We start from the raw sequence: 27,737 nt of genomic DNA on the forward strand, positions 1-27,737 counted from the left end.
TGAATAATTCTTTGCAATTATTGGTAAGAAAATTTCATTTTTTAAATGATTGTGAATAAAATTTGTTTTTTTCAGGCTTTTTCTATGTTAACAGAAAAATAACAAAAAATTTTTGAATATTAGTTGTGGTGAACCTGGATCCTTGCACGACTTTAGAGTTTTTAGAAGATCTGATATATACCGACGTGCACAGTTAAATCAGATTGAACTATTTTCTATTTTCATTTATTATTGGAGATACTGCTTATCCGTGTTTAAACTGGCTTCTGCCCCCATTCAAAGCCTATGGAAACTTAGATGAAAACCAAAAAAAATTTAACGAAAAGCATTCCTCTACACGAATGGTAGTAGAAAATGCTTTTGGTCTGCTAAAAAGTCGCTTTCGCAGACTATCAAAGTTTACAGAACAAAGTAATTTGGCTGCAATCACGAACATCGTAGCCAGTGTATGTGTTCTGCACAACATTTGTATAAGTAAGGATGATTTTTGCGAAAACAATGACGAACACAATATTGTGGAAGAAATGGCAGATCAACCAGAATTTTTTGATACTTTAGAGTTGGGTGACTCAATTGATTTAAGTCAAAACCTATTTAATTACTTGTCAAGAGAAAATATTATTTAGATTTAAAAGTAAACATTGAAAATAAAGTACAAACAACAAAATATAGAAAGAAATTGTGTTTATTGAAATTATAAAAAAAATAAATAAATAAAATAATAAACTAAACTAATTATGGGTTTAATGACTTCACAACGGCCTCCAACAGCGACAATTTTTTGCGCTCTATTTCTTGATCAACCCAATTGTTTCTGCTCCACCGTTTTCGTGATGTTACAATATGACTATAAATATGTATATAATTAGAAAAATAGAGTTCCTTAATATTTTTATTTTTAAGTTCTACAATTAGTTACGTTTCACTCATTTTTAAACAGCAAAATAAATTTATTACAATATGTTATATTAAATAACTGCAGTTGGCAGTTGATAATTAAACAGAATTGTATATTATTATTTTTCAAACACAGTTAACAGCTGGCCGTGAACTGGAAATTTCATATGTACTTCCAAAAATCGTTCACAATAGACGAGTTTTTAGTCATGGCAACCATGCAATTTGAGCTGCTTATTAGTTAAGCGGTTTCAAAAAGGTTGGACTAAATAAGCTAGCAGTATTGTTGTTTCATATGTTATTTTTAAAACAAGCGGTTGTTCTTTTGTGATATGCTTACAAAAGAAAACGCCTAATATTAATTTAAAATTAATTCTTAATAGAAAAGAGAAATTGTGCTTAAAGAAATTAATATTGATTCTATTATAGCTAAATTATAAAGTTATATTATATTAAATTATGCATGTGCATAGCACTCCCGCTAAAAATGGAAATAAATATTGTATTAAAATAAATTGTTAAAAGAAAAGAGAAATTGTATTTGAAGAAATTTGTATTGATTCTATTATAGCTAAATTAAAAAGTTGTATTAAATTAAATTAATTAAGTTATTAAGCATTCCAAATACTTGCGCACAGCACACCTGCTAAAAATGAAAATATCTCAATTGTAAAATTATGTTGAACTAACAAATACATAAATAACTGTAAATAAATCAAATTTCTATTAAATATTATATAATATTTATGCTATATAAAATAAAGCATAAAAATTATGCTTTATTATCATGTTTTTGTGGGTCCTGCACTTCGTCACAGAAAATCACATCATCTTAACACATCATCATCACAATACATCTTAATAATCTTAAATCATATCTTAAATGTGTGCTAGCAAACTAAAATCGTTTTTTGATCAGATAACAACGGTGTGTTACGTGCAACTTTCGAAGAATAAATGTTTTGGAATAGCACTTTTCTTATTGCATCGTGACTGACAACAATATTAAATTGCTTCTCCAGATCTAATGCCAATGATCGTAAGGAAATTCAAGAATTTTTATCAATTATTCGCAATACTCTTCTTATATGGCGATCAGACAATGTTTTAATATGGTGGCCTGCTGATTTTAAACTAATACAATCCTCATGTTCTACTCTGTTTATGATATCATAAATTGTTCTTAACCTAATATTAAACATTAGACTTTATTCCTTAGCAGATTTACCGAGGTAGTAATTATAACATACTAACTTAATATTATTTGAATTTGTTCTTTTACCTGTCATATTTAATCACGTGAGTTCTAGTTATTCCTTCACTTAAAACACTCTATTTTATTAAAAAACAAAGAAACTGAACAGTTTTTGCAGAATATTATAACAAACAGAAAAACCCAGACACATCTAATGGTATTCTGTCCGGTTAAAAATAAGAAATTGCAAACACAATGTTGACAAAACAAATTTGGTGTTATTTTTGTTTTTGTGAATTATTTTATTGTTCTAATGATATTTTTGATTAATTTTTAGTTTATTATAAAGAAAAATGTTTAAATTATTTGTAAACTTTTTAATTTTTTTTATTTCAAAATTAAATCATTTTTATTGTGCATTTAATAAACATTTGTAACATTTTTTCGTTTTGTAAACACAATGTTGACAAACTGTATATATACATTATATATACATATACATAAAATCATTAATTTAAGAACTACAATATATGAAAAACTAAACCACTACTATACATCACTTGTAATTATTTAAAATCTTTGTAGTGCATATTATTTAAATATTCAATGCAACTAATTTACACTTTTCAAAAGGGGTAGGGTGTGGTGCCTATGACATACATAAATGCTTAATATTACAAGTCATTGTAGACAAATGTGACATAATTTATTAAATGCACTTTTGTGGAACTGTCTGATTGAAAGCGTGTTTTATTGTCTTAAGGTTTTCGTGTGCATTTGAATCTTTATTATAGTTTCTTTTGAATTAATCTTTTTAGATAAGAAAGTCCCTTTTTCTATTAAATTTTTCATTAATTCATTTATTAGCAATACTTGCGTAAAAAAATACAAACATCATATATGTATATACTTGAAATTTATATGGCGCTGAATGTGGAGGTTATTTTTCAAATAATTGGATTTTTGGTATAAAATGGACAATTTTTAAAAAATAATTGTGAAAAACTGTGCGTGCGATTTTTATGGTTTTAGACTTTTTGAAAAGGAAATTTTCTTGTTGCCTTTTTCTTTAAAGAAAATTAATGCCATTTCTTTGCCGTTTTTGGACACGAGGATATATGATTTTAGTAAAGTGAGCTAAAACAAATACTATTTTTGATCAACTTTTTATGATAAAATTGAAATATGTTATTGAGGTTTTAAAGGTTATATATATGTTATTGAGGTTTTGTGATATATTTTTGAATATTTCTTATTTTTAGCTTAAATTTGGCTAATTTTGACAAATTAATACACTTAGAAAAATTTCGTGTTCTAATTCCGACTTGGTCCTCTCAGCGTCGTTGCTATCTAGGCTCAGGTGGAAAATTTCGTGTGCGAAATCCGGATTGGTCCTCCATGTGTCGTTGCTACCTTGACTCGGGTATTTTTCGTTGAATACATGTAACAGTCTTTAAAGGTTTGTGCATTTGATGACATTTATCAACTTTCAAAACCTACTAAAAATATTGAGTGCTAGTATTATTTATTTCAGTTGATAAATTGGTACACTTATCAAAAATATACATTTTTCTCTACAAAGTAACTAACATTTCCGAAAATTGATTTTTCAAAAAAAATATATAAAATATATACAAAACGCAAATTGTGCTTATATATTTTAGAAAATATTTTAATCATATTTTGCTAACCACTATTTCATCAACTAATTAAAAGGAACAAATTTTTAAAATGAATCGAACAATTTGTGAAAATACGGACATAAAATTTGATAAAACATACGATTTCATTGAAAAGTGTGATGAGTGTAAAAGTCAACAATTCATTGGCAAAGTCAATAACAATATGTGCAATAATAATTCAACTCTAAAAAAAAATTTTCCATTTTGTGAATTTATGCCCAAGCAAAATCCAAGTACACTTATGCGCCAGGAACATCTTTCGAAAATTACAAAAACCGGTGTTTGTGTTGACATTCAGCCGGTTAACCATGATATATCTCAACCTTTAAGGCAACGTTGGTCTCCGGTTGGAGCAAATTGTGATGATACAGTAATCCCAATTTCTGACCTACCCAAATCTGAATCAGAAATGAAACCTTTAAACTCAAATCAAGAAAAAGAAGACGTGTTACATTCTGAACATATCGAAATATCCCGGTTACGTTATTTAGAAGAGGAACAGGAAACACTTACTTCATCATTGATGGCCTTAACATCACATATTGCCCACTTGCAGTTGAGAGTTAGACAAATTGTTGAAGCACCAAGTGATGAACGTGATCAATTATTAAAAGATTTAGAGAAATTTGCTTTTAAAGGCATACCTGAGGTAAGTCTACATATTCACACATTTTTAAAAAAATATATACTGTTCAAAAGCGCATACATATGTACATATTTAAATTTAATAACAACCTACATTCCAGAAAATTTGAATATAACAAAATCCTTAATTTAATTAATTATGATTTACAGTTATTTATGGGTATAAAATCTTTTATTAATTAAACAATATATGTTATATAAAATTGAAATTTGTTGATTAAGCACAATTAAATTATATTGTTAATTACAAGGCATAAATACTTTCAATCAAAGAATACCTTACAAGAACGGCAACTCCATAGTGAACTAACACTAATTGAAATCACTTAAATTTTGCACCAAGTTTCGTTGCTACAAATTGTAAAAAACTTACCGCGAAAATACTTTAAAAAAAGTATGTACTTAAAATGTAAAGTAATAGGATATTTTACCTTGTAAAAAGGGATAATCAAAAAATCAATTTAAATTTAAAAAGAAAAAATTGTATCAAAGGATATACAAATTTAAAAGTTTTTTTTAAATCATTGATGAATAAATTTTGAATATAAGTTTTGTGGGTTTTTGCCACACACTTTATTTTAAATAAAAATAACAAATGTTTATAATATACAAAACAAGACGATGAAAAAACGTTATGATATACAAACGCGCAAAAAAGGAAGAAGGAAGCCAGTCGCCAGACACTGAAGTAAGTTGCTGCTTGAAAAGAGTCCTTTTGCTCACAGATGGCGCGAGTGCGTGTGCATTCACACACAGAGGGCGCTGCAGTATGTGTGGCGAGTTCGCCACAGTACTCCCCACTTAATAGCTGGACCGGTGGCCTGGTTTGTTAACTGTTGATTGTAACCTGCTACTCTAAAGGATCTTTCACATTAAAGGTTACTTGCTTCTTCGTTTGCGTGAGTTTTCCTTTGTTTACAGGTCTGCAATCTACGTCGACTTCTGCAAACTTGGGTTCGATTACTGCTGGCTCGAAAAAGGCCGGTTTCAATCCGTTTATTGATAAGTTAACCTGCTTACCGCGTACGTCAACCGTATTCTGTCGTTCTGCCCTTACGAATACATGAGACGCATTGCCCAATGCTTTGTAAACGAATATAGCTTTGCTAGAATGATTGGACGTCGGAATTGGTCGTACTTGCTGGATGTGCTCGCGTAGTGTTGCTAGAAATTTTTGTTCGTCTGGAAGCATGCTACTTTCCACAAAAAATTCTCCCGATAGACGTAATGTCGTTCCATATAGCATTTCAGCTGCTGAAGTGTTGATATCTTCTTTATAAGAGGATCGAAGTCCGAGTAAAATTGATGGTAACAATTGTATCCAAGCGTGTTTAGGTCGGGACATAAGTGCTGTTTTTAAAGTGCGATGAAATCGCTCAATTAACCCGTTAGATTCTGGGTGATACGGAGATGTACGTATTCTTTGCGCGCCTAAACGATTTGCTAGCGCCTTGAATAAAGCTGATTCGAACTGAGTTCCTTGATCAGTTGTTATGATTTTCGGGGACCCACATCGCGGTATCCAGTGTGCGTAAAAATTTTCTGTGACTGTATCGGCGGTGATATCTTTCAACTGAACGGCTTCTGGCCATCGTGTAAATCTGCCCATCATGGTTAGTGCATATCTGTAACCATCATATTCGGGAAGTATTATTAAGTCCAAATGTACATGATCGAATCGCTGATCCAATGGACTGAAAGCTTGTGGTGAAAGTTTATTATGCCTGTTTATTTTTGCTTGTTGACAACTTTGGCACGATTGTTCCCAATTCGCTACATCTTTTCGGATTGACGGCCACACGTACTTACTGCATAGTTGCTTTGTCGTTGACTTAGTGCCAGCATGTGTTAAGGAGTGCATTGTGTCAAATGTTTTCTTTCGAAGTGATGATGGAATATATGGTCTGATGATTCCTGTTGATACATCACAAAAGGTTGACACATCGGGTTGTAAAAAAAGTTTTTGTAATTGAAGTGCTGAATCTGAATTTAATAGCTGCTTAAGCTCTTCATCTATTTTCTGATGGTTGCTAATCATCTCGAGATCTATAACCGTAGGCATATTAATTGCATCAATTCTGGATAAACTATCAGCCACTATGTTGTCATTACCATCTATGTATGATATGTTTGTTGTAAACTCTGCTATAAGTTGTCGTAGTTGACGTGGTGACACTTTATCTGACTTTTGTTGGAATGCATAAATGAGCGGTTTGTGATCTGTTTGAATTGTAAAATTTCCATCTTCCAGTAAATGTCTAAATTTTTGACGGCTAAATATATAGCTAGCAACTCTCTGTCGTACGTGCTGTAATTCTTCTGCGCTGTCTTAAGCTTCGAAGAGAAAAACGCAACCGGTCGCTAAATATCACCTTCTTGCTGTTCCAGTACTGCATCAACTGCGTTGCTTGATGCATCCGATGTCAATCGAATTGAACTTAATGGAGACAAAAATGTTAATTTAGGTAACGCGGTTACACTTGTTTTACAGTTTTCAAACGCTGTATCTAACGTAGCATTCCATGTTATAGGCGTGTTGTCGTTCTTTTTTAAATTTTTTAATAGCTCATTTAAGGATGCTTGCAATTTAGCGGCCTGTGGAATGCACTTGCGGTAATAATTTAGGATTCCCAAAAAACGACGAATTTATTTTACTGTCTTTGGCTTCGTGTATACATTAATTACTCATACCTAAAAAAACTTGGTTGTGAAACTCCGAACTCGCATTTGGTGGTGTTTATGATAAGCTTGGCCTTATTTAGTGTTTTTAGTACTGCTTCTACATGTTTCAAATGCTGCTGTTCACTTTCTGAGAATATTAAAATATCGTCAAGGTAGCAGAAGACAAATGGCATTTTCCTAAACAATGAATCCATATATCTTTGTAAGCTTTGTGTAGCGTTTTTAAGACCAAACGGCATGACTACAAATTCAAATAACCCAAGGTGTACACCGCAGGTGTACTTACTGCGGTTTTACATATGTCATCAGCTTGCATCGGTATGTTATAGTACGCTCTGTGTATATCAATCTTTGAAAATAATTTGCTAGCATGTAGTTTTTCCATTACTTGATCTAGGTCTGGTATTGGGTACCGATCTGGTTTCGTTTGCGCATTTAGCTTTCTGAAGTCACCGCAGGCTCTCGAGGTACCTGTTTTCTTTTTGACCAGGTGAATTGGACTCGACCACGGACTGTTTGACGGACGAATAATTCCCTGTTCCAAAAGCGTTGAAAATTCTTCGCGAATTGCTTTTAATTTTTCCGTTGAACGGCGTGACCTTTCATGTACAGGCTGACCGTCAGTGACTATTTGATGACAGACTACAGATGCGTCAGGGAGGTTATAGTTATTTGCACTGCACAAATCAATGTATTTGTTGACGATTGTAAAGAATTTTGAGTTTGGATCCAATGTGTATACCGAATGTATCGATGTGACCAATTACAAAACAATCCTTGAAGCATTTCTTTTACCCAAAATTGTATCCAATCAACCATCGCAGCGTTTACAAACTTCAGATTGGAATCCGCCCAGTAACATCCAATTAGCATTCTATAACATTCTATAAGTCTGACAAAATTGATATGTTGCTTAGAGCAGAATTTTACCGTCAATTCCTAAGTCCTGGTCAAATACAACTTTCAAGGGAACTACCAATTCTACAGAACACTGTGTTTGGCTGGTTCGTATCTGGAAAAATTCAAAATGCTAACACAATGATTGCAACATTTGGGATAGCATCAGAAGATAGTTTAGAAAATGCAATAGAACAACTTTGGAAAGTTGAAGAAGTTGATACTCACTCAAAAGTCTTGTCAATAGCAGAACAACAATGTGAAGCTCAATTCACTCAAACTACATATCAGAATGCCACGGGACAGTTCATCGTACGTCTTCCCTTTATAAATGATAGATTCGCTTTAGGAGATTCGAAAGACATTGCTACAAATAGATTTTTAGCATTAGAGCGTAGACTTTCAAAGGATAGTCACCTCAAACTACAATATGTAGATTTCTTAGATGAATATGAAAAATTGGGACACATGACCGAGATAGATATGGAAAGGATTATGTCACCGCATTATTTTATCCCACACCATTGTGTTCTTAAACCTGACAGTACCACCACTAAGTTACGTGTAGTATTTGATGCAGCATCCAAAACAACATCAGGACAATCTCTCAATGACTTGCTACACATTGGACCAACTGTTCAAAATGAACTACTATCGATTCTGTTACGATTCCGACTTACTCGTTTTGTGTTTACTACAGACATTGAAAAGATGTATCGACAAATACTTGTACATCCAGAAGACAGACAATGTCAGCTTATCGTTTGGAGAAATGAATAGAATCAACCTATAAAATATTTTGAACTCAACACAGTAACATATGGTACTCGATCAGCACCATATCCATCAATCAAATATTTGCAAGTTTTAGGTGATGACAATATGGAAAATTATCCATTAGGTGCATTTGCTCTCAAAGAAAACTTCTATGTAGATGATTGTTTACACAGGGCAGATAGTTTGAGAACATTGTTGGAAACCCAGAGTCAGTTAAACAAAATACTGACAGCAAGTGGTTTTAAATTGCGAAAATGGTGAGCAAATCATCCACGTTTACTACAGGGAATTCCACACGATGACCTAGAAGTCAATTTAGACTTAAAAAACAATAACCATACAACAAAAACTCTTGGATTATCCTGGTGTCCAAAATCTGATAGTTTATGCGTCAAGGTTAAATTGGAACCGGTTTGCAGCACGACGAAGCGCAGCGCAACCTCTAATTTAGCAAGGCTATTTCATCCACTAGGGCTTTTGTCACCAGTTGTGGTGATGGCAAAGATCTTTATTTGAAGATGGATTGGGATGAAAAACTAACAACTGAATTTTTTTTTTTTTTTTTTTTTAATTTTTATTTTCTTTTATTGCGATCTGTCATTCAGAGTAGACAATAAACAATATTTAAAAGAGACTAAATACTTAAAAGACCATTTTGAGCTTGAATGGACTGAGCTCAGTAGCACATCCGTCTGTTGAAGTCGGACACATTAAAGTTCCAATGGCGTTTGTTTGCGGAGGCGTGTGAACGTTCTTCCTTCTGCTATAATTCTGCTCATAAAGAGGTTGGGATGATGTAACATACGTTTTTTGTGTTTACTGGCTTGGCTTTTTATGACATCCTTAACTACAGGAACGTTGAGATCGCGATATATACATTCATTTGTTATATATCTAGGAGCATCTAAGATTAATCTAAGGGTTTTTGATTGAAAACGTTGGATAATCTCAATATTTGAAGATGCAGCAGTTCCCCAGAGTTCAATGCCATATGTCCAGATTGGTTTGAGTATCGCTTTGTAGATAAGAAGTTTATTTTCCACGGAAAGCTTTGAACTTTTGTTCAGTATCCAGTAGAGCTCTCGCAGTCTGATGCCAAGTGCTTTTCTTTTAGTAAAAATATGGTGCTTCCAAGTTAGTTTTGTGTCAAAGTGTATTCCTAAATATTTCACTTGGGTAGATTGAGGGATTAAGATATTGTTAAGTCGTACCGGAGGGCAATTTTTTCTTCTCATTGTAAAGTTTATTTGTGAAGACTTAGTCTCATTTGCTTTTATTCTCCAGGTTTTAAGCCACTGGGAAATGTTATCTAGCGCTCGCTGGAGTTTGTTTGATGCTAACTGGTGATTTTCGTCTGTAGCAATTACCACAGTATCATCGGCAAAAGTTCCAATCTCAGTACCAACGGTGGTAGGCAAGTCGTTAGTGAAGAGTAAGTATAACACTGGTCCCAAGACACTGCCTTGTGGCACTCCAGCCTGAATTAGCTGCAAAGTTGACATTTCATCCCCCTGTTTTACAAAGAAATATCGTGATTCGATGTAAGATTTTAAGAAAATATAGTAATTAATTGGGAGCATCTTTTTAAGCTTAAACAATAGGCCGTTATGCCAAACTTTATCAAATGCCTGGGATATGTCCAGAAATGCTGCTGTGCAGTACTTCTTTTTGTCAAATGCTGTATGTATGACATTAACCACTCTGTGTACTTGCTCTATTGTACTGTGCTTTTTTCTAAAACCAAATTGATATTCCGGAATTAGTCTCCTTCTATTGACAATGGGCATTAATCTGGTAAGAAATAAATTTTCCAACAACTTTGACATAACCGGTAGAAGACTAATTGGTCTATATGACTTAACATCTTTTGCCGTTTTTCCAGGTTTGAGTATCATGGTGATTTGAGCCACCTTGAATTGGGGAGGGATAAAGCCTTTTGTGACAATAGAATTAAAAATGTTTCGCAGCAGTACTATTGCTTCATCCGGTAACTCCTTTAATATTTTTGAAGTAATTAGGTCATAGCCGGGTGCTTTATTTATTTTTAGTTTTTTGATTTCAAATTTTATGTCGAAAATGGAGAATTTTTGTATTGGAAGGTCCAGTTGGTGCGTTTGCAGTAATACCTCTCTAATCTCTTCAGATATACTATTTGGGGCTTCATTAATGTTTGGAACAAAAACTGAGGACAGATGGTCCGTAAATACTTTACATTTTTCTGTATCTGTTCGGGCCCATTGCCCAAGTTCGTTTTTTACTGGTGCATTGTGCGTTGTTGTCTGTTTCTTGATTGCTCGCCAGAGAGAGTAGTTGGTGGAAGTAGTTGCGTCTAGTCTTTGGAGATTTCTTTGTATTTCCAAATTTCTGGTTGTTTTCAGATGTTCTTTTAGATTTTTGATCAGCACATTAAAAAGTTTTTTATCTTTCGGAGATTTGGTTTGTTGCCAGCGCCTTCTGGCTGCTCTTTTGGCTCTTATAAGTTCTTGAGTCATACTACATAATGGTGTGGCGAATTGTTGCATGTTTGAAGGCGTGGATCTCCAGGCTGATTGTTGAATACTCCTTATAAGATGTTCGGTTGCAAGCGCGATTTCTTCGTCTGTTTTAAGCGCCATTTTTTCATCAAGTAATGCCTTAAGTGTATGCTTAAAGGCATCCCAGTTGGTTAATTTGTTGTGCAGATAACATTTTTGAACTTTAAGTTGTATATTCGATTTTATCCGTAATAATACTGGCGAGTGATCTGATGAAAGATCAAAGCTAGATTTACAGAAAGTGTCGTTTTGTCGCACTCCTTTAGTAACACAAAAGTCTAACAAGTCTGGCATTTTTTTGGGATCCGTGGGCCAATAAGTTGGTTCTCCAGACGAGATAGTTGAAAGGTTTTCGCTTCTTATAGCCGCAAGCATCTGTCGTCCTTTGGGTGTTGAAAGCCGAGAGCCCCATTCAACGTGTTTAGCATTAAAATCTCCCCCCGCAATAAATCTGTTACCTAAGGTTCTAAAGAATTTTTTATATGTTGCCGTCTTAGTTGCGTGTTTTGGTGGACAGTATACTGATGTTATTGTGATTGAGCCACACCAATCTTTTACTGATATGCTGGTTGCTTGAATCTCTTCAGTGCGGTATTGTTGCATTTCAAAGTGTAATATATTTGTTTTAACTAAAATGCCACTTCCCCCATGAGCCGTTCCATCGGGATGCATAGTGTGGTAAAAGTCATAGCCTGGTACTTTAAAATAATGTTTTGAAGTAAAACGTGTTTCAGATACTAGCATGATGTCTACTTTTTGATCTTTTAAAAATTCTTGTAACTCTAAACAGTGTTTTGACAGCCCATTCGCATTCCAGAGCACTATATTTAATTCACTGTCGGACATAATTTAGTCGTCAGCGTGACAAGAACATTCATTAACGTAGTGATTTGTTCTAACATTTGCTTAACTACTATTAGAACTTCGCTCATGGTATCTGGAGATTTAGGAATAGTATGAGATTTAGGTGATTGTTCCACTAGCACACTAGCATAACTTCTTTTGGGATCCCTTAGGATAGAAACTTTGTCTTTTTCTTCGTCAGTTTCTTTGTTTGTAGTTGTTGTTGGTTTAGGTTTTAGTGTTGGAAATTTCGCGGTTTGTAGCTGCTTATATATCGAACAGCCTTTATAATTTGCAGGATGATTTCCTTCGCATAATACGCATTTGACTTCAGTACTTCTTCCTTGGATTGGACATTGAGACGAAGAATGGTTTTTTGCACATTTGATGCACCTCGGATGTCTTCGACAATAACTTTTCGTGTGGCCATAGTCTTGGCAGTTACTACACTGAGGAATGTCTCGTTTAGGACGAGGAGGCTCAAACGTGACTCGACTATGCATCAAATTCTTTATGCTGTAGATCTCCTTGTTATTTTGTTGAGGCTCAAGTTCTACAATGAAGAGAGGAAGTAGTTTTTTCGATTCTCTGTGTTTCATATTGAACACGTTTAGAGCTTTATGGCCTATTTCCGCCAGAGCTGTTTTAATGTCCTCGGTATTGACAGACGAATGCATATTTCTCAAGATAGCTTTAAAATTTCGTTCATCTTTAGGCTTGTAGGTATAAAATTCGGTTTTTTTCGATTCGAGTTGCTTTACTATTGTAACATAAGACTCAGTTGTTTTTGCTTGGATTTTTACCTTTTCGTTGTTTAAAACTTTTAGCTCAAAATTGTTTTCTACTTGTGAGGACAAAAGATTTATGAGAGGATTTATGTTATTCACCCTATCTACGAATATTGGTGGAGGTTTGGGCTGTTTTTCGGCATGTTGTGTCATTTCTTCAACTTCTTCTTCTTCTGTTTCTAGTACTGAAAATCTATTTACGGAACGGCTTGGATTGTCTAGCCAGTAACTATCTAATTTAGCTTGTTTTTTAGTTTGTTCAGCATTTTTTGAACGACGAATTTCAGGACTTGAACGAGTTCTTTTCTGACTTTCTTTTGGAAGTTTAATTTTTTGTATTGAAGAGTTGCTTAATGAGTTCTCTTTTGAGTTTCCCTTCGATTGAGTATGTACTTTGAAAGTTTTTTGGCTGTTCTGCTCTTTGTGCACAGGTGTAGAGAGCATAGCGCAATTTGATGTAGTAGGCATTTCGTTCAGTATATTGTTTGATATATTAGCGATTGAACTTACCGAAGTTGTTGGAAGTAAAGATAAGGCATGAGTAGACGAAACGGATATCTGAGTTGATGTAGAACTCAAGGTGTTAGTTATCGAGTTTGCAGTGCATACTGTGACGCTATTTGTAGTACATGTTGATGTTGAGCAGGAATGTGCTATTAGATTTGTTGGGGAAAGTCCCAGCGTGAGCGTATGAGGTGAGCTTATCAGTGGGGTACGGCATTGTTCACTCCAAGAGTGAGATATACTACCTAGTTTTTGGTGTAAACAAGTGTCGTAGTTTTTTTCAATTGAGTTTGAATTGTTTTCGGCCTGTAGCTGTTTTTGGCTTCGTGTTGCTAAGGGACTTCGTTGAACACTCATTATTTGAAATTGTGTTAGTTAATGTTTGGTTTTCGTTGATCTTATTTTGCTATGCACTGGAGCGTTCGCATAAATTAGCGTATCGCCCATGCAGCAGAACAAGTGATTTTTGAGTAGTAATTATTTTAAAAAGATTAAATTATTTTTAAAAAAGAATCGGTTAAATTAAAATGTTAATTAGTATAAAAATGTACCATATATCACATTTGATTTTGTTTAAGTTGTATTTTAAATGCAAATAAATATTCAAATATTAATATAAATAAATTTTTTATTATTTTAATAAAATAAATATTAAATATTAATATAAGTGTTCAAAATTTTCACAAAATAACACGTATTAAATTTATGGATAATTAATTTTATCCAAAATTCGTTTTAGCGTTTTGCAACACTTATTTTAGTTTATTATTTTAAGTTTAAAAGCTTTTATTTGCTGTCTCTATCAGCTTTTATGTGTTTGTGTATAGAAAAACCAGACACTAGTGTAACTATCTGTCTCTGTCAGATTTGTTTAATTTAAATTAAATTTACGTTCCAAAATAAGGCGAATTATTACAAGAGCGCCAAAATCTTTATGCTATCACAATATAAATACGAACAATTGATTTGAACATTTATTCACTATTTCAATAGTTTTTGCATATATACTGCGATTCAGCACTCAATAACTTCGTTTATTTTGAACTTTGTATGTAGTTATCGCGCTAAACACCCGCTAACTAGTAAAACTTTGTAAGAGCACTATAAAACACGTCCGTACGTGGAGAAGACTATCGAAATATGAAATATACAACTGAATTACATAACCAATGGTTGGAGTTCCCCAACAATTCGACAAAGGTTAATTGTCTACAAATATCTCGGCATATTTTCAAGAGCGAAGTTCCTGTCAAGGTTCAATTACACATCTTTGCAGATGCATCAGAAAAGGCATATGGTGCTGCAACGTATTTGCGATCAACACTTCAGAATGGTCAAATTATTGTGCGACTATTGTGTGCCAAATCTCGGGTTGCACTTCTGAAAAAGTTGACATTACCTCATCTCGAACTCTGTGCAGTTGTGGTTGGTGTGGAGCTAGCTACAAGAATAAAGAACAATCTGCAAATAAGAAATTACCAGACGTTCTTTTGGTGTGATTCACAAATAGTGATATCATGGATCAACTCGCCATCATCAAAGTTTCACACTTTCGTTGCAAACAGAGTAAGCAACATTCATTAATTAACGGCCACAAGTCAGTGGCGACATGTCAATTTGGAACACAATCCAGCTGATATTTTATCAAGAGACCTTGCACCCCATAAACTACAGTCATCAAGTATGTGGTTTTATGGACCCATGTTCTTACGTAGTCGGGAAGAATTGTGGCCTACATTACAGAATCCGAGGCAAGAAACCACAGAAGGCATATATTGCTGTGTACTGTTGTTTTACAACTAAGGCAGTTCATCTCGAAGTAGTTAGCGATTTAACCACAGATGCATTCATTGGATCACTAAAACGTTTTATTGCTCGAAGTGGTCAATGTAGAAATTTGTTTTGTGACAATGCCACAAACTTCGTGGGAGCAAGCAATCAACTAATTGAACTGGCAAACTTAATTCAAGCAAGCAAGGCACAAGAGAAAACAATAAACGAATGTAATGAAAGAGGAATAACATTTAACTTTATACCGCCTCGTGCACCACACTTCGGTGGACTGTGGGAAGCAGCAGTCAAATCAGCAAAACACTTATTGACACAAAGTACTAAGACCACTTCACTAACATATGAGGAACTAGAGATCGTGGTATTAGAAGTTGAAGCAATACTGAACTCTAGATCACTAACACCGATGTAAAATAATCCCAATGACTTGTCAGCATTAACACCTGGTCATTTCTTAATCGGAAAATCGCTCACAGCAATGGCAGATGCAAACGTCCTATCGGGAAATATAAATCTGGTGAAAAGGTGGAAATTAGTGTCTCGTCTCAAATTGGACTTTTGGGAACGTTGGAAAACCGAATACCTCACTGAATTACAATGTCGACACAAATGGAAATCAGCTACTCCAAATATAAAAGAAGGTACCCTTGTAATTATCAAGGAAGACAAGGTTCCCACATTCAAATGGCCGCTTGGACGTATTTCAAAGGTATATAATGGAGACGACGGTCTTGTTCGCGTGGTTGATGTTAAAATGGCATCAGGAATTCTAAGACGTCCTTTGACAAGACTAGCGCCTCTGTTTCCATTCGATGACCAACCTCCTGTTTCTGATGAACAACTTTCAAAAGGTTGTATAAATGCGAATTCAACAATATTACACGAAGGCACAGATCAGGACGAACCACCTAAAAAGTATTCACGGCCAATGTCTAGTTCATTACTGGTTACAATGTTATTATCTCTACTATTCCTGACATTGGTATTAGGAAATTCAGTGAATGTAACACGCTTCGACAATAATTTAGGAATATACATCGAATCCGTTGGCTCAATGAAAGTAGCAACGGCAGAATGGAAAATGATTGTTTACTATGCTCTTCATCCATATTGGACCGAAATGGACTCCTTCTGCAACGGAACTAAAACCATCAAACGTTTATGTTCAGAATGGCAAATACATACATCATGTACTTCTCTCTATACTCATTTTAAACATGTAAGAGATGAGTTGTTGCAAGACCAAACATTATTAAATAAAAGCCGAAGCAAGGGTGCTGCAAATGATGTAGTAGGAAATATTGCGCACGCTCGGAGTACTTGATTCAGATTACGCTGAGAGCGTGTTTGACACAATAAATCAACATTCAATAAGCGAAAACTCAACACGAAGAAATGATATGCAGAATTACGCCAACAAAATTTGGACTTCACTGTGACCACAACCTAGGACAAGTTGAGTTGGCACTCAACGGTGGAGAGAATGTTTATGTTTATATTTCTTTTAATATTTTAATAATTTTTTGTTACTGCATAAATATTTGGTTACATGTGTTTACATTTTATTTGGGCCAACACTGCGACCAGTCATTGACCAACGAAAAGTGCATTTCTGCATTATCAGCTTTTTTTGTTGGTCAGTGCACTGAAGAAAGTGTGTCGTATTTTGGCTTATAATTATGTTAGCATAGTGTATGCGAATTTATTGTTTTGTGAATTATGCACTAATATTTATTATTAATAAATGCATAATTCAATATTTTTTATATGAAATAATTTTGTATAAATAGAGTAAATAATTCAAATAAAGTTCAGAAATATAGAAAAATCAATACCAAACAATTCTTGATATTATTTCTCGAATTGATTAGTTTGGGTTACAAGTGCTCAAATTAATCAACACATAAAATACAAGTAGTTTGGGTTACAAGTGCTCAAGCTACTTTACACGCAAAATAGGCTACCAAGCTAATACAGATTAAGGATCTGGGTTAACACCAAGTAGCGTACAATAATTATAACTTATTCTTGGTTTCTTAAATTATTAATATCAATCGCAGCATTTTTGTAATTAATATAAAAACACAAAAAGAATAAAATTATCGACAAAAAGCAATTCCAAAAGTGAAAAGTGAGTAAATTATTAATTTGAAAATAACGCGCGCTTTTTCGGATTTTGTTTATTTTCTTTTTGCACTACTTAAACTTAAATGCTCAAATAGCTGACAGAGACAGTAGATCAACATTTAAAGCTAAAAAATAATGAACAGTTTGAGAAACAAAATATATCAGTGCGCTTTTGTGCATACACAAACATAACAAAAAAAGTGCTGATAGAGACAGCTATTATTCTGATAAAGACGAGTTCCACAAAAGGTAACACAAACCGAAGCCTACAACATTGCACAACACAATCTAACTCATCACATCTACCACAATTGTTAACATTGTAATTTGATTTTATTTATTTATACAATATAAGATATAATATAAATATATACTTTTTTTGTTTTTTTATATAAATTTAATTTAATTTTTATCTATATTTGTATTAAATTTAATTTTAATTCATATTATTTCAATAGTAAAAAAATAAGTAACTTTTATAGCAAACCTGCTATTGGCATACATAACCACGTATGCAAATGAGTAATTTAAATCCTCCCCGAGAGAGATGACATGCGATAAGCATTCCAAACAAACTTAATTATTATCTAGTAATAAACACATCAAACAAGTTGCCACAGAAAACTACACAAACTGATAAAAGCTTACAAAACGTATCTTCAACAGCATCACTTGCAATTCTCAACATAGCTAGTCCAAAAATAAAATTAAAATCCAAACAGGCGTGGAACGCTATTAATATTAAACGAAAACTTAGTCGCCAAAAATTCATTTGAGTTGCCAAAATAAATAAAACTAACATAGTGCACCCACAAACGTACTTTCTGGTAATAGATTTGCTGAACTAGCTGAATCTATAGAGAAAGCTAATCAGCCTACTATCAAAAAGTTTAAGCCCCCTTCAATTTACCTGCGTGAACGCAGTTAAAATACCCTTGTCTCACTCCTAGCAAGTGTGATTGGTAGCAATAGTTTTCATATTGTTCCTTTAACCAGGGGCATCATACACGAAACTAAGACACAAATTGACACCGAAAATAATTTTAGGGTCATTACAAAACATTTCGACGACAGCAAGAAATATTACTACACATACCAACTGAAGAGTAGCAAAGGTCTTGTTGTCGTTATCAAAGGTATTGAGTCAAATGTAGAACACATTGAAAACACAAATACCCTAAGTGAAAAAGGCTTTAGCGCTAGAGCAGTTATAAATATAGTTAATAAAAATAAAATTCTACATCCCACGTTTAAAGTTGAACTTTACCCGGTAGCTTCTAAGCTTAAAAAAAATGAAAGCCATCCCATCTACAACCCACAAGCGAAATGGTCCAGTGCAATGAACAAACTGCCAAGAGTATGGCCACACTAAGTCATATTGCACTCTTCGCACAGTGTACATAGCATGTGGCGAGCTTCACAGTAGTTCCGAATGCGATAAAAAGGCATTAAAGGATTTCAACTCCAAAAAATGTAGCAACTGCAGTGGGAATCACACCGCAAACTGCAGAGTAATCCTACAAGAAGCAACGCCATCAAATTAGTTGAAGTACCCCAACCTTCAACTTCTAAGTCTGTTACACCAGGTTTATCATATGCTAATGTCGTTAAATCTGACAAGCAACAAGCCCCTCCAGTTCAAAGTAATAGTTTGGAAATGATGATCTCCACTCTCATCCGAGCTTAACACAGTTTATGTCAATCGTGCAAACTACTCTTAACGAGATAGTAAAAATGCAAAGCCAATTAATGCAAATGTTTTTGTCTAATAAATTAGTACTTTAAAAATTTGTACATGGAATGCAAACGGCTTAAGCCAACATAAATTTGAACTCATAAACTTCACTAAACTTTTTAAACTCACTAAACTTTTCTATTCCTGGTTATTTATTCTATAAAACCAATCACCCAGATGGTAAAGCACATGGTGGTACAGGTATTTTGAAACGAAGACTTCTATTTTTTTATTTTTTATTATGTCAATGTTTAGCCCTATAATGCTTTTGATTTTCTATAGTATCTTCCTACTGGTGGGAAAAAGCTATAGATTTTTTTTGAATTTAGAGTTTGTAAGGTTCCAAAATTTTGTTTATATAACCAAGTGTTTTACCACTGGTGGGGGATCATTTGAAAAATTTTTATTTTATTTCTTTTCTCCTTTAAACATACCACTCTTGCTATATCCAGCTGGAAGGACCAAATGTACTATTAAATTATTAGAGTACACTGATTGAGTATTTTGTGATTACTGTATTTACACAAAATTACCTTAAAGCAAACTTAACTATTTTTACTATCAAGGTTAAAATAATATGTTGTCTGTAATATGTTGACTGTAATAAATTTAATTACATCTTATAAAAGGTCAAAAAAAAGGACAGAAGTCCCAGCACTTGGGATTCTTGCTTCTATTGTCTTTACAAATTTATTATCATAATTAAATACGAATAATTAAATGTTATAGCTAAATTAACGGGAGCTAAATTATCATTAAGGGGCTAAAATATAATTTATTTGCTCATTTAGCAGTTCATTCAATGATCATTTATGGTCTTTAAATGACCGAATTTAACCCAATTTATTCGTCATTTATGTTTTTAGAAATGGTAATGTTGCATATGCAAGTGAAAAGAAATAAAAAATGGAACAAATTTCAAATTATTTGGTTGTCAAAATATAAACAAAACATATTTGGAAACATTGGTAAATGTAAGTACTCGTTATATTTTTATATATTTTATATTTTTTTTTATATATTTTATATTTCTTTTGATTTTAGATGACTCAAATTAATAAACTCAAGCGCCACGCATGGAAGGAAGAGGATGAGATTTTCCTTTCAGCAACTTCTTAATGATATCAGGGTATTTTCAAAATGATCATTTAAAGCTGCTTAATGATAATTTAGTGCGCTCGTCTGTCAATGCTATTACAATGTTTGCTATATTAATATAATGTATTTTTTACCCTAGTTTTTTCTTAATTTCATAATTCAAGGAATTTAGGCAATAACAGATTTTAGGCGATATAATAATAAACTATAATAATATAATATAATAATTCATGTTCATGATTGGACACAAATTGCAAGGAACAACTAGCTGAAGCAATACTTGGCTTTCCCGAAATCTGAAGTACCACTGGCAGTAGCGGTTGACGTATCAAACATAGCAACAAGTGCAGTTCTTCAGCAGCTAATAAACAACAAGTGGCAATCACTGGGGTTCTATTCTTAGCGATTAAATGTCGCCCAAGCAAAGTATAGCACCTATGACAGGGAGTTACTAATTGCTTACAGAGCCGTTAAACACTTCAAGCATATGTTAGAAGGACGTCAGTTCTCGATTCTGACCGACCACAAACCCCTATTATATGTGTTCGAACAGAGCTTAGAAAAGGCGTCTCCCAGACAAGCTTGTCAGCTAACCTATATCGGACAGTTTACGTCGGACATAAGATATTTGCCGGGAAATCTAAATCTTGTCGCAGATGCTATGTCATGAATCGACACTATTCACGCAAGCAACACAATTGATTATGCTGAACTAGCTCTAAAGCAGAACGAAGACATGGAGCTTAAATCGTTTCTTAGACCAGATTCCGTGTTACAGCTAAAGTCATTGAATATTCCTGGAATGAGCGCTTTCGTATACTGTGCTATTTCCACAGGAGTGATACGTCTATTTGTGACTAAAAACTTACTTAAAATTTCTTCGTCTCGCTACATAGCATCAATTATCCCGGAATAAAAGCTACTAAGAAGCTGATGGTTGAAAGATTCGTTTGGCCTGACATTAAGAAAGGCTGTAATACCTAGGCTAAAGCGTGCATTCCGTGCCAAAGATCAAAAACGCATCGACATAATCAATCAGAGTTTATGAACCCCGCAGCAAGACTCAAGCATATCAACATCGATTTAGTCGGATCTCTACCCGTATGCAAAGGTTTTCGTAAGTGCTTGACTAACACACGATACACACGATGGACGGAAGTTTGTCCTCTTCAAGACATAACCGCAAAAGCAGTCGCTTATGCATTTTACAGCAATAGGGTAGCCAGTGGCTCGTTTATGTTTTAACTGCAGTGGTACATGACCGCAGAAATATGCTTAGCATTCATCGAAGGCATTTACGTTATTCAACTGACCCATTTCATTTGCCAGAAACGCGTTTTGTCAAGCTATTTCGCTTTAATAAGGAAGTAACTCTACGCCTTTTAAAAGAAATATGTCCATTTATGAGGATTGGGGTTAGAAACACCTATATACCGAAGCATATATGGTTAACTGCTGCGCTGCATTTTTATGCAACAGGGTCGTTTTTGCGCGACATAGGACAGGACTTTGTGTGCCCAATAAGCAAGTCAACATTATGCTTGGTAATAAAAGAAGTGACTTTTATTATTCAGGATAAATTGATGCAGAAGTACATAAAATTTCCCATTTCTGCAGATGAACAGAATACTCTTAAACAAAGGTAACAAATTTGTTTTATTGATGCATTTTAGTAATTGATTGTGTCACACAGATTTTTCAATGCGACAGGATTTCCAGGGGTAATAGGTGCTGTTGATTGCACGCACATTAAAATAAAAAACCGCATATAGAAGTGGAGCATTGCTACAGAAATAGAAAAGGTTATTTTTCAAAAAATGTGCAGCTCATTTGCGATTTCGATTTAAAAATCTTGGGATGCTATGCTCGTTATGGTGGAAGTACGGATGATGCCTTCATATGGGAGAACAGCGCAATCAAAAAGGCAAAATAATGACTCAATTTGGTTACTGGGTGATTCCAGATATCCTCTTCAACCATGGTTAAAGACTCCTTTTAGAAATTCTGAAAATGCAAGCCAGCGAAAGTTCAATGCAAAGCATATTAACGCTCGAAATTGCATTGAACGGTTGAATGAAGTTCTTGAAAAGGTTTTTGCATGCTTGTCATTTGAACGTGGTCTGATGGTTAGTCCTGCTTATGCGAGTACGGGAATCCATTACAAGAAATTATTTTCATTAATTTTTTCTTTACTACTAAATATCATTTTAATTTTAATAATAATATCATAATTTAATATCATATTTTAATTGAGAAACTTTATTTAAATTTGTTTTAAGACTATTTTTTTTATCATTGCTGTTATTAATAAAATTAAGATACTAAATAAATAGTACATTATATATTTTTAAAATATTATATATATTTAAGCAAATGGATATATATATTTTTTTTTTTTGGTTATTTGGTGTTGTTATGGGGCCTATTTTTACATGCAGGCACACTTTTATCCCGTTATCTCTGGAATGAATAGTCGAATACAATTTTTGTCTTTTGCTATTTAAACTTAATAATTCAAAGAATAAATATATGTAAACATTTTAATTAAAAATATTTATTTATGTTATGTTTCTTTATCACATATCAAAATTCGTAAGGTGTACGCAGAGTTTATTGGCTATGTGTATGTGTAAATATATAAGTACTTACATTACTCATTATGATTATATCAATAAATATATTATTTAAAGAAATTAAATGTCATCACTATCACTTTGTATAACTTTAAATTCAAAATTCAAAACTTCTCGCAAGCAATTTGACAGGTGACAAAAACTCGAACGAAAAAAAGTGAGAAAACAATTCACCACAGTTACATAAACACTTCTAGTGAGTAATTGTCAAAAGTGAGAAAATCGTTCGAGAAAACGAAGTTAGAAAGTTACATAAACAAGTCACTACAGTCCAAGTTCGTCAATTCAAATCATTATTGTTTAACGAATTGACAAAAATATTAGGCGTTCGACACTTGCGAACTACAGCGTACCATCCGGCATCCAACGGCATCATAGAATGACTTCATCGCTCACTTAAAGGCGCCATAAAATGCTATCAAACTAAAAATTGGATCGATGCATTACCGCTAATTTTATTAGGTTTTAGAAATGGTTTAAAGGAGACATTGGCGCATCTCCAGCTCAGTTAACCTTCGGCTGCAGTTTACGACTACTAGGTGAATTCCTCGTTACTGAACAAGGCGATAAAACAGTGCAAAGCAATGATGTTACTGAATTTTTGAAGTGAATGAGGGATCTGCGTCCAACAAGTACGTCCAATCATGCAATCTGTTCACATCACCTTTTGTGTTTGTTAAGAACTCAATGGTTCACAAACCATTGCAAGCGCAATACAAAGGTCCGTATCCAGTGCTTGAGCGAAGCGAAAAATTTTTAAAATCGATGTAGATGGCCGAAAGAGCAACACCAGCGTTAACCGGTTGAAAGCAGCTTTCATATTTAACGATTCGCAGGGCACCGTGAGTGACGACGTTGATCAAGCGTACAACAATCCTGCCGCCAAGAAGGACATGTATAATGTCAAGTCCAAAAGGTTGACAAAAGACTATATATATCCAGGTATGGTCGAAGGGTGCATTTTTCACTCAACCGTAAGGGGAGTGATGTGGCGGCCATATAACATCCCTGACATATCGAACATCCAAATGTAGAATACGAACGTTCTTATGAGAAGTAAAAATGTAGTGTCAACAGACATTATAGATTTGTGTAGATTAGTGTTTCTCAATAATAAATCTTTAGAGATTAAGAATCAAATCACGAGCGTTTTAATAAACACACATTTTCCACGCCATCATTACAGTTGGTTACCATATGTGTGTCAACTGTAATGAAACTAGGTCTTGGCCAATGATGTAAGTATATAGAAATAAGAATTATTGTAACCAAGAAAAATTAAGTATATAACAAAATTGTTAAAAGTAATATATTAAAAGTTAATATATTTTAGAAACCGAACTGTTTTCGATGTTATGAAAAGATATGTGAGTCTTTTAGAGTGAGTATTGATGTATCGGTCTTGAATAATCAGTCGTGAATGTTAGTATAAAAGAAAATGAACCAAATGTGAAGACTCTACGAACAAGGATAAGTTATAATAATGTGACTTATAAAATTACATGTGTAAAAATAAAGAAAAACTTTATATCCAAGTTATAAATTAATAAAACTACACTTAAATTAATTCAATGTCTTTTTATTTTATAAGAATGTGCATAGGTGAATATTAACATATCTAATTATATTATACTTTGTACGCCAACGACTGATGTGTTTATCTGTTAATAATTCACAATTTTTAAAAGCAACACCTTAAGTGCTAGTCTGCTACAACACGAGCTGTAAAAACTGCCAAGTTTTACAAGTGCCAAGTAGTATAAACGAATAAATATAAAAATTATAGTACCTTCTTTCATATAAGCTGAGAGGCTAAAATAATGGAATTTTTATTTTCTAAAATTAAATAAATTTAAAAATATTTAATATTTTAAAAAAATTATGTATACATATCTCATTAAAATTATATATATTTATATTAAATAGAGTATTTTTTCTAGCCTATTTCTGCAGATGTTTTAACTAGCGATGATTCACAGTATAGTGGTTTATTTATCCAACCTACTAATAAAGAGGATGAAATTATATTTGATCGTCAATTTAAGCTTATTAGTCAACTGAAATTACAATTATCGCAATTGGAAAAATTTGCTTATGATTCTGGCGCGCCAGTACTACCACAAGACGTATTACTTGAAAAACAAAGAATTATTATTGATGAACTTAAAAACAAGTTAAATCTCAAGGTTGAACAACAGGATTTGCCAGAGTTAAGTTCAGATGAACTGAAATGTCAAGTTGAAAGTGCACTTGGTGAATTTATCGGACCCCTGAAAATGAAAGAACAACTTGTAAATCAATTAAAAACACAAATAATTGACTTGGAACGTTTTATAGCGTATCTTCAATGCGATTCCGATGATTTAAAACTGAAAACATTTAGTAATAATGGAAAGCAAAGTGGAGCATACAACAGTTATGCCGCAAAGAAGAAAATTATTTTAGCACCTACAAAGAATTCAATAGAACAAATAAGGCCAGAAGTGAATGATACAAAAAACTTTGAACATTTAAAAGCAGATATTAGTAACAATACACAAAGAAATGAACCTGAGAGCTTTCGTGAAAAAGCATATAACTTAGTAGACAAGGCTTCTTTACTGATGCAGATGTTTACTACAACTCATTTTGATCCAACAGCACATCGTTTTCAAAAAAATATTTTAAAAAAAACCAATAAAGCTAGTCATTGGGGGTAGGTTTAAAATTAATAACTATATCCAAATTTAACTGTTTTTATTATTTTATTCCAGTGACTTACGCGCTCAGCTTGAAATCGATATACAGAAAATATCCTTCTTAGCAAGTACTTTAACTCTTGACCGTAAAACACTCACAAACACAATGCGGCCTGAAAAAATAACAACTAAGTTGTCAAAAACTACTCGCCATAAAACTTTAACTGCAATTCCGTTCAAACAAACAAGAAATTGCAAATTGCGGATAGAATCAAGCGAAATAAAAGCTTGCCATATATCTTCCGTCTTAACAGAGGATATTAACGAGTGTTACGATTGGGAGGGAAATGGTTGCATGATTACGCACAGTTTAAATCCCAAAGATGATTTAATAAGTACTGTAAGTAGAGAGCTAAGCGATGCGGTAAGAAAAAATTTCGCAATGACGCTAATGCGACTCATACAACACGGTTTACGTGTGGGAAGTGAATCTGCAACCTCTAGTGTGATGATGCCTTTGATGCGCTGTCTTAATCCATTTCCAATGACAACTAGCGAACACAATTTAAGTACGAGGAGAAGCCATAATTCGGTTATAACAGCTTCTTCAGATGAAGGCTCTGTGGCTTATGGGAATAAAAATATAAACACAAACAAAAGCAGCTCAAACTTTCTCAGTAATGGAGTATATCGACAAATGCATGCTTGGGAATTGATTTTGGAATATTATTATATGAAACGCGGAGATGAATACAATAATACTCCTGCACGGAAGTTGTCGGATAGTTTCAATTTAGATATTGGTGATTCACGTGCCGTTAGTGTTAAGCAAAGTTTATTAATGGTTATTGGAATGATTATATCAGTACATCGTCCTTATAAAAGAAGTCTCAACGCACATTTTAAGGCATTTGTTTGTGCTGGATTAAAGTAAGTACAAATGCTGTTCACATTTATTTCTTGTTTTATTAGATTTGTTATAACATAAAAAGAAATGCAAAGTAATTACTCAATGCAATTAGGGGAGGGGGAAATTATCAAGCACCATTGAGTAGAATTATAATTTTTTTTTGTACTGCATGATATTTTCATCTCATTACACAAAATTTTGATTATTTTTCTGATAATCCAGAAAATTTTATACACAATTTTTCGAGTAAGTGCCAGTTTCTTTTCTATATCTTCATCAGTCTGTATGGTCCATTTCAGTAAAGAGGATATTACATATAATATATAGATAGATTTTGAAAGGATTACGAACTATATCACTGCCTCCTTTGAGTATTATCGTGAAAAACTCACTACAGTTCCATAAGCTCGTAGTAATTAAAAATATCATATGTCCCTTGGAGAGATATGGTGTATTTTCTTTTAAAAGTATGTATATAGGCAATTGATAAGTACCAAAGTCTGAGTCTGGTGTTATGTTTTCACTGGAGATAATGACGGGTCTTCCCAACAGACCATCCAAAAACAGTTAGTACATCCGCTGTCGTTATTGGGGAAGTCGTATGTGACGTTGCTATTACAGTTAAAGATATTGATGCTGATGTTATTGTTGTCGATACTGTTTGTTATTACCGCAATTACGTTAAAATGAAACGCTAAATATTTAATTTTCTATTGTTTCCACATTTATTAAACTTTCATTTATTGTTTACACAGAATTTAATAAAACACTCAAACTTTATGTAGCGCTTCTACGCTTAACCACTTTACATTTCTTATTCTCCAGTTCAAATTTTTAACTCATCTTCTATACCTAAACTTGATGCAAAAATCCAATATTTGACCTTAAAATTACCCCAGTTACCTCCTTGGTTTTTCCCATAGTTTCATAATTTAGAACGTCGAACTGACGCTCTGATGCTTTGGTTCTAGTTAATAACTGCCCAGATGCAGATAATCTTGCCTATTTTTAGGAAAATATACGATCAACTAAGATCGTACACAAATAAAAATAATACACATATTCCACGGAAAAACTACAAAACGTGAAGTTAAATAAATAATTATTTAACCTACAACATTCTTTCCCCCTGGGAAGAACATTGTGGCACACAATGTCACATATCTAATGGTCTATATTAAACTTGCATCAAATGAAGGTTTACATTAAAAAATTGTGACTTTTATTTTCTTAATATTTTTTTTTTTTTATAAATTCCTACTCTACTATTGTTGTATTTTATTGCCAATTCCACATTATGCCAAAAATTTACTTATTATAA

The 27,737-nt window shown here is 33.4% G+C and overlaps 1 protein-coding gene and 1 long non-coding RNA gene across 4 annotated transcripts in view; both read left to right on the plus strand.

Moving 5' to 3' along the window:
• Nucleotides 1-3,715: 3,715 nt before the first annotated feature.
• Nucleotides 3,716-27,737, plus strand: part of LOC119668560 (RUN domain-containing protein 1) — a 94,882-nt gene continuing 70,860 nt past the window's right edge. For all 3 annotated transcript variants that reach the window (XM_038078111.1, XM_038078112.1, XM_038078114.1), the window contains exons 1-3: nucleotides 3,716-4,423; nucleotides 24,769-25,523; nucleotides 25,582-26,436. In XM_038078111.1, coding sequence (XP_037934039.1) covers nucleotides 3,824-4,423; nucleotides 24,769-25,523; nucleotides 25,582-26,436 — 2,210 coding nt within the window. In that variant the 5' untranslated portion in view covers nucleotides 3,716-3,823. The remainder of the gene's footprint in view (nucleotides 4,424-24,768; nucleotides 25,524-25,581; nucleotides 26,437-27,737) is intronic.
• Nucleotides 23,858-24,384, plus strand: LOC119668561. The gene is made up of 2 exons (XR_005251507.1): nucleotides 23,858-24,066; nucleotides 24,162-24,384. It is a non-coding gene; the product is annotated as an uncharacterized LOC119668561 (long non-coding RNA).

This window comes from Teleopsis dalmanni, chromosome 1 (genome assembly GCF_002237135.1).
Source record: "Teleopsis dalmanni isolate 2A chromosome 1, ASM223713v2, whole genome shotgun sequence".
NCBI classification, from domain to species: domain Eukaryota; kingdom Metazoa; phylum Arthropoda; class Insecta; order Diptera; family Diopsidae; genus Teleopsis; species Teleopsis dalmanni.